This window comes from Octopus sinensis, linkage group LG6 (genome assembly GCF_006345805.1).
Source record: "Octopus sinensis linkage group LG6, ASM634580v1, whole genome shotgun sequence".
NCBI lineage: Eukaryota > Metazoa > Mollusca > Cephalopoda > Octopoda > Octopodidae > Octopus > Octopus sinensis.
In genome coordinates, this window is record NC_043002.1 from 35,465,912 (window position 1) to 35,479,071 (window position 13,160).

At 40.0% G+C, this 13,160-nt stretch overlaps 1 protein-coding gene across 2 annotated transcripts in view; it reads right to left on the minus strand.

The window, feature by feature from the left end:
* The window catches only part of LOC115213158 (glutathione S-transferase kappa 1), a 61,065-nt gene that overhangs the window by 21,920 nt on the left and 25,985 nt on the right, over positions 1-13,160 (minus strand). The window contains exon 7 of one of the 2 annotated variants that reach the window (XM_029782093.2): positions 3,586-3,679. The exons of the other annotated variant lie outside the window; for it this stretch is intronic. Coding sequence (XP_029637953.1) covers positions 3,586-3,679 — 94 coding nt within the window. The remainder of the gene's footprint in view (positions 1-3,585; positions 3,680-13,160) is intronic. 2 annotated transcript variants of the gene reach the window in all.

Consider the following 13,160-nt stretch of genomic DNA (forward strand, 5'->3'; position numbering starts at 1 on the left):
TATATATATATATATATATATATCCACACACACACATAGGTGTAGATGTGGTTGTGTGATAAGAAGTTTGCCTTCCAACCATATGGTTGTGGGTTCAATTCCAATGCATGGCACCTTGGGCATAACATAGTTATACATTATGTATGTATATTATATATACTAGCAGGAAGACTGCCCTCCAGGTGGTTTTCTGCTGGTTGTCTGCTTATATTAGAGAGACTCTGTATGTGTATGTGTATGAGGGGGAGAGAGAACGTTGCAAACAATGAATGAAATAAACATGAAGTGAAAAATATCGTATAAAAAAAGCTCAAGAGCCTTTAGAAATGCCAAGATGAACAGCTGGGTTTCTTTGTTAATTTCCATAAAATTTTTTTTATTTATTTACTTTTGTTTTAAAGTGAAAGAGAGGAGAAAGTGAAAGATATATGAACATTTATATGAAATGGAGGTTTGTGTGTGTGAGAGAGAGAGAGAGTGCCACTTAGACATCACTCTCTGTCTCACATACACACACACATGTGCACATGTACATATAAAAATTATGTATGCATATGTATTTATGTATGAACATATACAGGACAACAGATCCCTTTACTCACTCTCTCTCTCTCTCTCTCTCTCTCTTTCACACACACACACACACACACATACTTAAATGTATAGAAATGTACATACAAAAACACATGTGGTGCATGTATTACTGACTACAAATACATGGAGCTGAATATGGTGTGCAAAAAGTAAATAAATAAATAAAAATTTATGGAAATAAACAAAGTGTGCATGTTCAAGCGAAAGAATGCCAAACTATCTTGTGCCAAATATTTAAATTTGTGAACTTGAAAGATTCAATAATGAAAAGAAGTTCAGAAAGTAAAGTTTCCTGAAAACTTCAATTTATAAAAAATTTTGGATCTTTACCTTTTGACCTACAGATTTAAAAGATAATTTTTGTAACTAAATACTTTCAAACTTCAGATACTGGTAGAATGTGTCATCTTTTACTCTTAGCATTTTTGAGAAAAACTTATATTTATGAAGTTACTTCATGTTCAAGTTCTCGTATTTCGGTAATTTCAATCAATCAATGACGTGTATTCAGCTGAATAAAATTACTGCTGTTGTTTGTCAACAACAACTATCGGCAGTGAATTTTTCGTTTGTCACTGTTATCTATGACATTGTTCGTGCGTTTGTACTGGTTTTAAGGTTTTAGGGTTAGGGTTAGGGTTGTCATAAATAACAGTGACAAACGAAAAATACACTGCCAGAAGTTCTTGTTGACAAGCAACAGCAGTAATTTTATTCAGTTGCATACACGTAATTGATTGGTTGAAATTACTGAAATACGAGAACTTTAACGTGAAATAACTTCGTAAATATAAGTTTTTCTCAAAAATGCTAGGAGTAAAAGATGTTTTATATGACACATTCTACTAAGTGTCCAAAGTTTGAAAGTGTTTAGTTACAAAAATTATTTTTTAAATCTGTAGGTCAAAAGGTAAAGCCCAAAATGTCACTTGCTTAGCAAATATTTCTTTCAGTAATTTACCATAATTGTAATATATCTGTAATTTAAAGAAACTTCAAGGTAACCCTAGCATGTTTAGCATACTAGAAATAACAGTGATCACATAGTTATTATTGTAAAGCTTATAGCATTCCAAACAGCCATACCAACAAAATCACTTCATAATTTTTAAAAATAAAATCATACCAATATACTATATGATGGAAGCTTTAAAGTTATACAGATATTTTGTCTAATGACATTCATTCAATAAATAATTTTTTTACATTATGTATATAGAATAAACTGGGTTTTGCAAATAGTAAATTAAAACTTGAAATGAATATATATTAAATTATCATTCATGCAAATAGATGCAAAAGAGAGTGAGAGAGTGTTGCATGTAAAAATGGAAAATTTTGCCTGCAATGAATTAATACTGTTTATTAAATCTACTCTGCAGTAAATGCAACGCATATGTAAATTTCTGAAAAACTTGAAGTTCAAATATTCAATAAACTTCAGAAATTGAAATGACAGGAAATTTCTTGGAACATAAATTTATAAAAGAATTCCAGACAGTCAAGCCTTTAATAATTACTTTCTTTTAGTAACTGTTACATACCTAATTATAATTTTCTCCATTATAATATAGATATAATATATATATATATATATATATATATATATATATAGATAGATAGATAGATAGATAGATAGATAGACAGATACTTGAAATTTACAGTAAAACAAAAGACGAAGACAGGTGTATAAACAACAAACAGGTGTATTAGTTTAATGCTCGGGAAGGTGAGAAAGTCTTTTATGTTTCGAGCCTACACTCTTCAACAAAAAGGAATATGAGGAAATTAACAGAGGAAGAATAAAAAAACTTTTGGAGCCAGCGATCAATCATGGCGGCTGGCTGGACAAAGGTAGTTACACAGGAGAGCTAAGAAGGAGGGGGGATAATAAAGTATTGGTGATCCCAAAACGAAGGTGTGAGTGCATGTGTTTGTGAGTGTGTGTGCGTGTGTGTGGATAGGGGATGGTGACTTTGATATGTGGATGTGTGTGTATGTAAGTGGGTGCGTGGATGATGGTATGGGTGCTGGGAAGTGGTCAGTGCTAGTGTGTGCCGGGTGGTGTGATGTGGTGGTGTGTGGTGTGGTGTTGGGGTGTGGGGATGCGAGGGTGAGGATGTGGGGGGTAAGGGTAGGGTATGTGGGAGTGGGATGTGTAGGGGTGGGGTGTGGATGGAGAGGATATCGATGAAGGGAGAAGGTGGATAGGAGTAAAGAGAGGAAGTAGGTGTGAGATGAAGAGGGGAGAGGAGGAGAGTTGAGCCCATATAGCACAAAGGAGCAAAGAGAGAAGATTAATTCCTGTTCATGGCGAAGACAGGAGTCTGGATGGCCCCTATGCAAAGACAATCCGAACATAGACAGGTGTTGTAATGAATGACCGGTAGAGCGGAAATGACATGGATCTAATGTCTCAGAGGTGGTAAGTGAACTGGTCAGCCATAATTACCTTTATCTAATTACTCTACTGCTCTACAGCTTAGAGTGTGCTTCTCTTTCGGATTTATGATTTACTGACAATATGTGTGTGTGTGTGTGTGTATTTGTGTTTGTCCTCCACCCCACCCCCACATACACACACACACTGCTTGACAATCGGTGATGCTTCATTTACATCCCCATAACTTAGTGGTCTGGCAAAAATGACTAATGGAATAAATATCAAACTTTAAAAAAAAAAAATTACTGCTTAACTGAACCCTTTAAGGCAGTGCTCCAGCCTGGTTGCAGTCTGATAACAGAAATAAGTAAATGACAAAAGAAATATAAAACAGTCTTTTCAGATAGCTCCAGGGTACAGCAATTTTTGAGCTGACATTCTTTTACATGTAGAAAGTGATTACACATACTAAAGAATGAGGAGTCTGGTAGATGTAAAAAAGAAAGGAGCAAATTCAGTAAGTATCAACTGAAGATTATTTTCACTAGTAAGATGACATCAGACCAGCCTAAAACTATAATAAAACTACCAAACTAGAAAATACTTACTAAGAATTAGTGCAAGTATAGGAAATCTGTCACAACCAAAAATCATCTTCTCCTCATTGTTGACATGAGCAACTATGGCTGGGAGACCAAATGCCTATTAAAAATGGTTGAGGGAAACAATTAGTAAAAAGAAGAATTTAGCCATGTTTTACTCAGAATTTTGGATGCTGAAAAAATATTATCTGTCAAAATATAATCAATTACTTACCTTAGTCAATGTGTCAATATTTTAATACAAATTTAAACAACCCAGAAAAAAGTATTGTTCTTATATCTGAATCACTACTAGAACTAGAGAAGTTTCATGTGTGGAAGCAAGGTCTAGAATCGAAGGGCCTTAGAGTTAACCTAGCAGAAACCAAAGTCTTTGTAATTAGAAAAGCAGACAAATTACAAATTCCTTCAAGTAGATGGTCTTGTTGGGGTGGATGCTCCGAGAGCATAGCAGCTAGAATAAGAATAGGCTGGGCAAAGTTCAGAGAGCTCCTGTCTCTGCTGGTAACAAAGGGCCTCTTACTTAGAGTGAAAGTCAGACTATGATGCTTGTGTGTGAACAGGCATGCTACACAGCAGTGAAACATGGGCTGTGACTGCTGAGAACATGAGTAGGCTTGTAAGAAATGAAACTAGTATGCTTCGCTGGATTTGTAATGTCAGTGTGCATGCATGACAGAGTGTAGCATCCTGAGAGAAATGTTGGGCATAAAAGACACCGGATACGGTGAGCAAGAGAGATGATTGTGCTGGTATGATCATGTGATGCATATGGGTGAAGATAGCGTTGCACTCTAATGGTGGAGGAAACCTGTGGAAGAGGTAGACCCAGAAAGACATGGGATGAGGTGGTGAAGCATGATCTTTGAATGTTGGGCCTCATGGAGACAATGACAAGCAGCCGAGGCCTTTGGCAATATGCTGTGCTTGAGAAGACCCATCAAGCCAAGTGAGATCATAATCAGGATTGATACCAATGTCGTGTAACTGGCCTGTTAAAAGCACCCTTCAAACGTTGGGCAATATGCTATGCTTGTAAAGATCTGCTGAGCCAAGTGAAATCGTAGTCATGACCAATGCCAGTGCTGTCTGACTGGCACCTGTGCCAGTGACATGTAAAAAGCACCATTTGAGCATTGGGTTTTGTGGAGGCAGTGACAGGTGACCAAGACCTTTGGTGATATACTGTGCTAGTGGCACATAAGATGTACCCACTACACTGTCAGAGTGATTGGCATTAGGAAAGGCATCTAGCCATAGAGACCTTGCCAAATCAAATTGGAATCTGGTGCCACTCTCCAGCTTACCAGTTTTCAGTCAAAATGTTCAACTCATGCCTGCATGGAAAACGGACATGAAATGATGATGATGGTGATGGTGATGATGATGATGATAATGATGATGATGAAGAAGATGACAATTTCTCAATTCATGCACATACATTAGGCTGAAATCTAACGACGACGACCAGTGTGCTATGTCAGTGTGCATTTGGCAGCTCTAATTTGCCTGACTGACCTTATACTGTAACCACTCATATTCTATATTTGATCAAAAAAAAAAAAAAAGTATCTGACCATAAATCAAATTAATTTTTGCACACTAGGAGAAACACTGCTTTTGCACTCCTATGTTTGAGTTTTACTCTAAGTTTAGACTACTCAAAAGGGACACAGTACGAAAGGTGATCCCATCTTATAATAATTTTACTTGTTCCTTCATCACTTAGCTCATCCATAACGCTTCCACATGATTAGCTGAAGGGAGTAGGTGGGAGGGAAAGGGGAGTTTTTTTTAACTAAGTTGTTTCTTGTCTGTTACCTAGCCCATCTGTAACACTTTTATGTAATTAGTTAAAGGGAAAGGCGAAGAGCGAAAAAAAAAGGAGAGAAAAAGAGAATAAGGTGAAGAATGAGAGAGAAAGAGGGAGAATGCTGTGTATTGAGTCTATAAAATTGTACATAAAGCATATAAAGTGCATTAAGTAATCATTGGATTCTAGTTTCCTTCACTTTTCAGTGATTAGTAAATGAGCAACTACCTTTTGTTACAGACACAAATCAGGCTATGCTTCCAGAATTTCTGGATAAAGTTTTCAAAAATAACCCAGTAAGTTTACCATTAATGCTGTGAAATATTCAGAAGTCCTGCTAGTGAGAATTAGTGTGAAAAAAAAGGGGTTACTCCAAGTGGATCCAACATAGGGGTTAACTGCTATACAGATGAAAGGACTATTAAGGAGATGAAGATAGAAGTCGCAGGACCATCAAATATAGCTGCCAGGCTGTTGAAAATATTCAACAAAGTATGATATGAGTTAGTTACTCACATAATTATAATCAGGTAGTGTTATGCTGGCAAAATAGTAGTATTGTGAACTACTCCAAAAACAAAGGAGAAGCATTAGAAATAAGTAACTCCAGAATGATTTAACTGATGAATCAGGCCTTGAAAGTGGTTGAAGTTTATAGCAAAGCTAATCAGAGAGAACCAGCTTAGATGAAGTGTGGTTTGGTTTGTGCCAGGACATAGAACCACCAATGTCCTCTTCTTAGTGAGGCAACTACAAGAAAAATTCTAAGCCAATAACAAAACCATTGTACTTTGTATATCTTGACTCTGAGAAAGCCTTTAACAGGCTTTTTTAGTTAAGTATATTATGCTTGGTATACTAGTGATCACTAGGAAAACTGAGAGTAGAGAAATCATTTGTAAGATTTGTACAGGCTGTGTACAGTGATACTGTCAATAAAGTGAAAGTTAGTAAGTTACTGGTAAGGAATTTAACTGCAAACAGATGTTCATCAAACATTGGTTTCAGCAATATCCTGTTTATGATAGTTACCAAGATCACAGTCAATGGTGGCTTGTGTATAGGAACTGTGGAACTGCATTCCTATTTACACTTGATATTATAAATAACATTCAATATAACGAGTCCTTTTTTTAAAATTCTTTCTTTATACTTGTATATTATATAATCTTTAAGCTTAATGTCAGTAGCCATCCCCTAGTTTATGAAAAAATTACAAAAATCTTTGTATAGAACTGTTCCAGTGATGTGGTGTTTGGCTGTTGTGCACATGCTTACATGTCTGAGATAGGGAGCTTCACACAAGGGAAAGAGAGAGTAGTGTGTGGACAACAGTGCTGGGTGAACAGTAGAGTTTCTTTTTGACTTCACGTCTGTTGTGCTTAAAAATGTGTTATAAAGTGTAGAATTAGATTATTATCCTGCTTCCAGCTTCAGTGTTGCTGCCAGGATTTGAAAAATAGGGCACATTTCCCGACTTTATTTTGTGATTTAGGAGGGATTTTTGATAAATAAGGGGCAGCTCATGGTGGTGTGCAGTGAACAAATTAAACACACTACCTGACAGTGACTAAAATGCAAACTGATCAAGTTCATGTATAAATTTTCTTTTTATATGTTTCTTTTCTTTTACACAATATTAAAACAACAGCTAAAAATTTTCTGAAGCAGCACCCCAAATAATTTTATCTATGAGCTGCCACTGGTTATAGTAGAAAATTTTAAGACAGATTACTTAGGAGAACTCTTGTAAACAGATGATTTAGTTCTCATGGCCAAAACTCCAAACATGAAAGCAGAGCCTAAAAGTAAAAGTAAACCTAACAGAGACAAAATGATTATTTGGTAAAAAATGATACAGCTTAACAGCTATTTAGTGATGCATGTAACCTTTTAATCTGCAACACTAACTTCAGGAAGCCTGACTGCCACCTTATAACCTATCAGTCAGGAGACTCCGCTAGCCAAATAGACTTCATCCTCACCAGACAGCGGGATGCAGGGTCACTCTTAAATATAAAGACCCTCCCGGATGAAGAATGTATCCCTCAGCATAGGCTAATCATCAGTGACTTTAAGCTTGAGGCCAGAAGGACTCCAAGAAACAAACCAATCCAGAAAAGAAGGATTTGGAAGCTAAAGAACCCTTCACATGGGCAGAGATTTAGGGACATCCTCATCAAGAAATTTGATGAGAGGGCGGAGGAGCTTCAGACGTCGGACATAGAAGGTAGCTGGGAATTCCTACGGGACAGCTTGCTGAGTGCCACAGACCAAGTCTGTGGATGGTGCAAAGTCCCTTCCAGACCTAGAGTTACGTGGTGGTGGAATAGTGCAGTAGACAAAGCCATTAGTACAAAGAGACAGGCCTGGAAAGACTGGAGGGATGGGGGCAGTAGGGAACTGTACCAGGTAGCCAAAAGGGAGGCTGGGTAGCAGGTATACATAGCCAAAGATGTAGCAGAAAAGAAGTTTGCCAATGTCCTGCAACGTGAGGACCAAAGAGCTGAGGTATTTCGGATTGCCAGACAGTGTGTGAGAGAAAATAGTGATGTTACAGGAGAGAAATGTGTCCGCATGGATGATGGGGCACTTGCTTTTAATGTTGGTGAAAAGAAAGAGGCTTGGAGAAGCCATTATGAAAGACTGCTGAATGTGGAGAATGAATGGGAGGAGGAGAGCCTGCCAAATGTTGACCCAGTAGAGGGACCAGCTATCCGAATAGACAGCTCCCTTGTAGTTAAGGCAATTAAGGATATGAAAACAGGTAAAGCCCCCAGCCCATCAGGAATCACTGCTGGGATGCTTAAAACAGCTGGCTGTGTGGGCTATGGCCTAGTCACCCGCATTGTAAACCAGGTAGTTCACAATGGAGTCATACCCAATGACTGGCGTAGCAGCACCATAGTCAACTGCTACAAGGGTAAGGGTGATGCTCTAGATAGAAATAACTACAGGGGTATTAAACTGTTGGATCAGGTGATGAAGGTCACAGAGAGGGTCATAACCCATCTCATTAGGGAGAGAATTTGCTTAGATGAGATGCAGTTCGGTTTTGTGCCGGGTAGAAGCACCACTGATGCTATATTCCTGGTCCGACAACTGCAGGAGAAGTACCTAGCTAAAGATAAACCCCTCTACATAGCTTTTGTGGACTTGGAGAAAGCCTTTGACAGGGTTCCCCGATTCCTTATCTGGTGGTCGATGCGGAAACTGGAAATTGATGAATGGCTAATAAGGGCTGTACAGGCTCTATACAGAGAGGCTGTCAGCAAGGTTAGGATTGGCAACGAATATAGTGAAGAATTCCGGGTAGAAGTAGGTGTACACCAAGGCTCAGCCCTCAGTCCCCTTTTATTCATCATAGTCCTCCAGGCAATAACAGAGGAATTCAAAACAGGATGCCCCTGGGAGCTCCTCTATGCTGATGACCCGGCTCTCATAGCAGAATCACTACCGGAACTAGAAAAGAAATTTCAGGTGTGGAAGCAAGGGTTAGAATCAAAGGGCCTTAGAGTAAATGTAGCAAAGACCAAAGTTATAGTAAGCAGAAAGGCGAACTCAGCACACACACCCTCGGGCAGGTGGCCCTGCTCGATCTGTAGGAAAGGTGTAGGTAGAAACTCCATAAGATGCACCCAATGTAAGCTATGGACGCATAAGAGGTGCAGCAACATCAAAGGGAAATTAACTGATAAGATAGACACCACAGACACTCAGAAAACAGATTTCATCACACTCCAGGGGGAGAAACTAGAAGTAGTTGATAGTTTCCGCTACCTGGGTGACCAACTTAGTAGTGGAGGTGGATGCTCAGAGAGTATCACTACTAGAATACGAATAGCCTGGGCAAAGTTCAGAAAGCTCCTACCCCTACTGGCGACAAAGGGTCTCTCGCTCAGAGTGAAAGGTAGATTGTATGATGCATGTGTGCGAACTGCCATGCTTCACGGCTGTGACTGCAGAGGAGATGTGTAGACTTGAAAGAAATGAAGCTAGCATGATCCGCTGGATGTGTAATGTCAGTGTGCACGCACGACAGAGTGTAAGCACCCTGAGAGAAATGCTGGACATAAGAAGCATCAGATGTGGTGTGCAAGAGCGACGCTTGCGATGGTATGGTCATGTACTGCGGATGGATGAGGAGAGATGTGTGAAGAAGTGCCACTCCCAAACAGTTGAAGGTATCAGGGGGAGAGGTAGACCCAGGAAGACATGGGATGAGGTAGTCAAGCATGACCTCAGAGCGTTGGGCCTCACTGAGGCAATGGAGAAGGACCGAGATCTCTGGAGATATGCTGTGACTGCAAAGACCCGCGCTGCTTCCTGCACCAGTTCTGCATAGCCCCCTGCCCATTCAAAGTACCCTGGATCCCGGAACGTCTCGCTGTGCTTGAGGAGACCTGTTGAGTCAAGTACATGAACATGAACATCGAAATAAATATAAATATCAATGGAAATAGTAGTTGTGATACCTGTGCTGGTGGCACATAAAAAGCACCATCCGGATGTGGCCGTTACCAGCGCCACCTCGACTGGCTTCTGTGCCGGTGGCACATAAAAAGCACCATCCGAACGTGGCCGATGCCAGCACCGCCCCGACTGGCTCCTGTGCCGGTGGCACATAAAAAGCACCATCCGAACGTGGCCGATGCCAGCGCGCCCTGACTGGCTTCTGTGCCAGTGGCACATAAAAATAACCATCCGAATGTGGCCGATGCCAGTGCCGCCCCGACTGGCTTCTGTGCCGGTGGCACATAAAAAGCACCATCCGAACGTGGCCGATGCCAGCCCCACCCCGACTGGCTTCTGTGCCGGTGGCACATAAAAAGCACCATCCGAACGTGGCTGTTGCCAGCTCCGCCCTTTACTGGCTTCTGTGCCAGTGGCACATAAAATGCACTATCCAAACATGGCTGATGCCAGCGCCGCCCCGACTGGCTTCTGTGCCGGTGGCACATAAAAAGCACCATCCGAACGTGGCTGTTGCCAGCTCCGCCCTTTACTGGCTTCTGTGCCGGTGGCACATAAAATGCACTATCCGAACATGGCTGATGCCAGCCCCACCCCGACTGGCTTCTGTGCCGGTGGCACATAAATAGCACCATCCAAACGTGGCCGATGCCAGCGCTGCCCTGACTGGCTTCTGTGCCAGTGGCACATAAAAAGCACCATCCGAACGTGGCTGTTGCCAGCGCCGCCTTAGCTGGCTTCCGTGCCGGTGGCACGTTAAAAGCTCCAACCGATCGTGGCCGATGCTGGACCCCCCTGGCACCTGTGCAGGTGGCACGTAAAAAGCACCCACTACACTCGCGGAGTGGTTGGCGTTAGGAAGGGCATCCAGCTGTAGAAACTCTGCCAGATCAGACTGGAGCCTGGTGCAGCCCCTGGCTTCCCAGACCCCGGTCGAACCGTCCAACCCGTGCTAGCGCGGAAAACGGACGTTAAACGATGATGATGATGATGATAATGATGAAAAAGAAGCACAAAAGGAGTATGTAGGAATTCTATACTGTGTATATAATATAACCAATAGCTACACAAAAAGTGCTGTGGAATCTTAGACATGCGGAAAGAAAATAATGATTCATGCATTATATATGTATAGGAGTAGCTAACAGGAATTGACAATACCTATTACTTACACCAGCAGTTCTCAAACACATTTCAGTATAGAATCCATTGTACAGTTTTCTAAAAATCACAGAACCCACAACTATATTTTACAGACAACATCTACCACTCTAAATTTAATAAAACATTAAATGAAACTAAAATTGCTTTCAAAGAAAGAATTTATTCATCTCTCTCCCTCTCTCTCTCTTTCTCTCTCTTTCTCCATCTGCCAGAACTCTCAGCCTTACAGCAAATGTATTGCCCACAAAACCTTTACAGTGCCTGTCCTCATGCTTACATTTGGCCTTCTGAACTGGTCACTACAAGAACTCGACGAGATAGATGTTTGAACTCGCACACTGCTCAGTGTTACAGGAAACTTCAATATTAATGGAGATGTAGACAGGTTATACTTCCCAGGTGGCTGTGGTCTCAAATCTGTACTGATGTCATATAAAGCATTTATTGTGACACTGAAACAGCTGCAGCAGAGGAAAAAGACCAATAACTATCTTAAAACAGCCTAGTCACTTGTCTAGTTAATCAGGTGGTACAGGAAGGTGTCACACCCAATAACTGATGTAGCAGCATCACAGTCAACAGTTACAAGGGTAAAGGAGATGCCTTAGAAAGAATTAATTACAATGGTATCATATTATTGGACCAGGTTATGAAAGTCACTGAAAGAATCAGAACCTAGTTAATTAGAAAGAGAGTTAATCTAGATGAGATGCAGTTTGGTATCATACCAGGGAGAAGCACTACTGATGCACCCTTTATAGTTTTGCAACTTCAGAAGAAATATTTAGCAAAGAGTAAACTACTGACCTGGAGAAAGACTTTGACAGATTGTCTCAATCCCTCATGAGGAGGTTGATGTGAAAGCTAGGAGTAGATGAATGGCTAGTGAGAGCAGTTCAAGACATGTACAGAGATGCTGTCACCAAAGTGAGAGTTAACAATGAGTACAATAATGAATCTAGTGTGCAGGTAGGAGTTCATCAGAGTTCAGTTATCAATCTCCTCTTATTTATCATAGTCCTCCAAGTCACAAGAGAGGAATTTAGGACTGGTTGCTCATAGGAACTTCTCTATGCTGATGACCTTGTCCTTACTGCTGAAACTGTAGGTGAATTAGAATTAAGATTCCAAGTGGGAACTAAACCCAGAATCAAAGGGTCTTAAATATGTCAAAAACTTCTTAGGGTCATTGTTAAAAAAACAAAAAAAACAATGATAAAGTGTGAGATAGAAGGATCTGGAATGATGCTGAATTTGTCTTGACTCAGAGCAGTTTGAAAATTTACTCTACTTTATGGAGAGATTATGGTCCAAATTGACATCAATTGAGATGCAAGTTTAGTTGGTCGAATCTGTGCAGCAAACAAGTTGCCAAAATTTCTTGTCTTCCCACTTTACCTGTGTTCTGACAAAACTACAGACCAAATAAAGAAAATGTATTTATTAAAAATTACAAACTATCATTGACTGAACTACATAACATATTGAATAGAGAGACTACGCAATTGTAGCTCATATTCTCACACACAAACATACAGACATGTTACTCTGACAATCTGTTGTTCATATTATCACAGGACATATTCACTAGATTAACACAACCTTGACTTTTGGCATAATTATTGTTATACTGTCATGTAACCTAATATATAGACATAACATGCTATTATTACCCATGTCATTATATGATACATTCACTAGCCTAATACAGACTTAACTTTTGACATAACTATCATTCACACATCTGATCAACTCCAACCAACCAAACAGTACTTCAACATCATCACCATCGTTTTTATTTCTACTTTTCCATACTGGTGGTATGGGTTGGATGGGACTATTTTATTTGTAATGCCATCCAACCCATACCAACATCAGGGGCATATATTCTGGGTGTGCTAGGTGTGTGCTGCACACCTATCGAAAATAGCAAATTCATTATAAATATTAACCTTACTCATTAATTTAATCACAAATCTTAATGGAAAACTTTTATTTGCTTGAAATTTGGTGGCATTGGGTGAGGTAGCACACCCAATACGACAACCACCATATGCTACTGACCAACATATATTTTATGGTCAGTTGCTCTTCCTGATGCAGTCTTTTCAGTTGTCTCTTATGACATGCA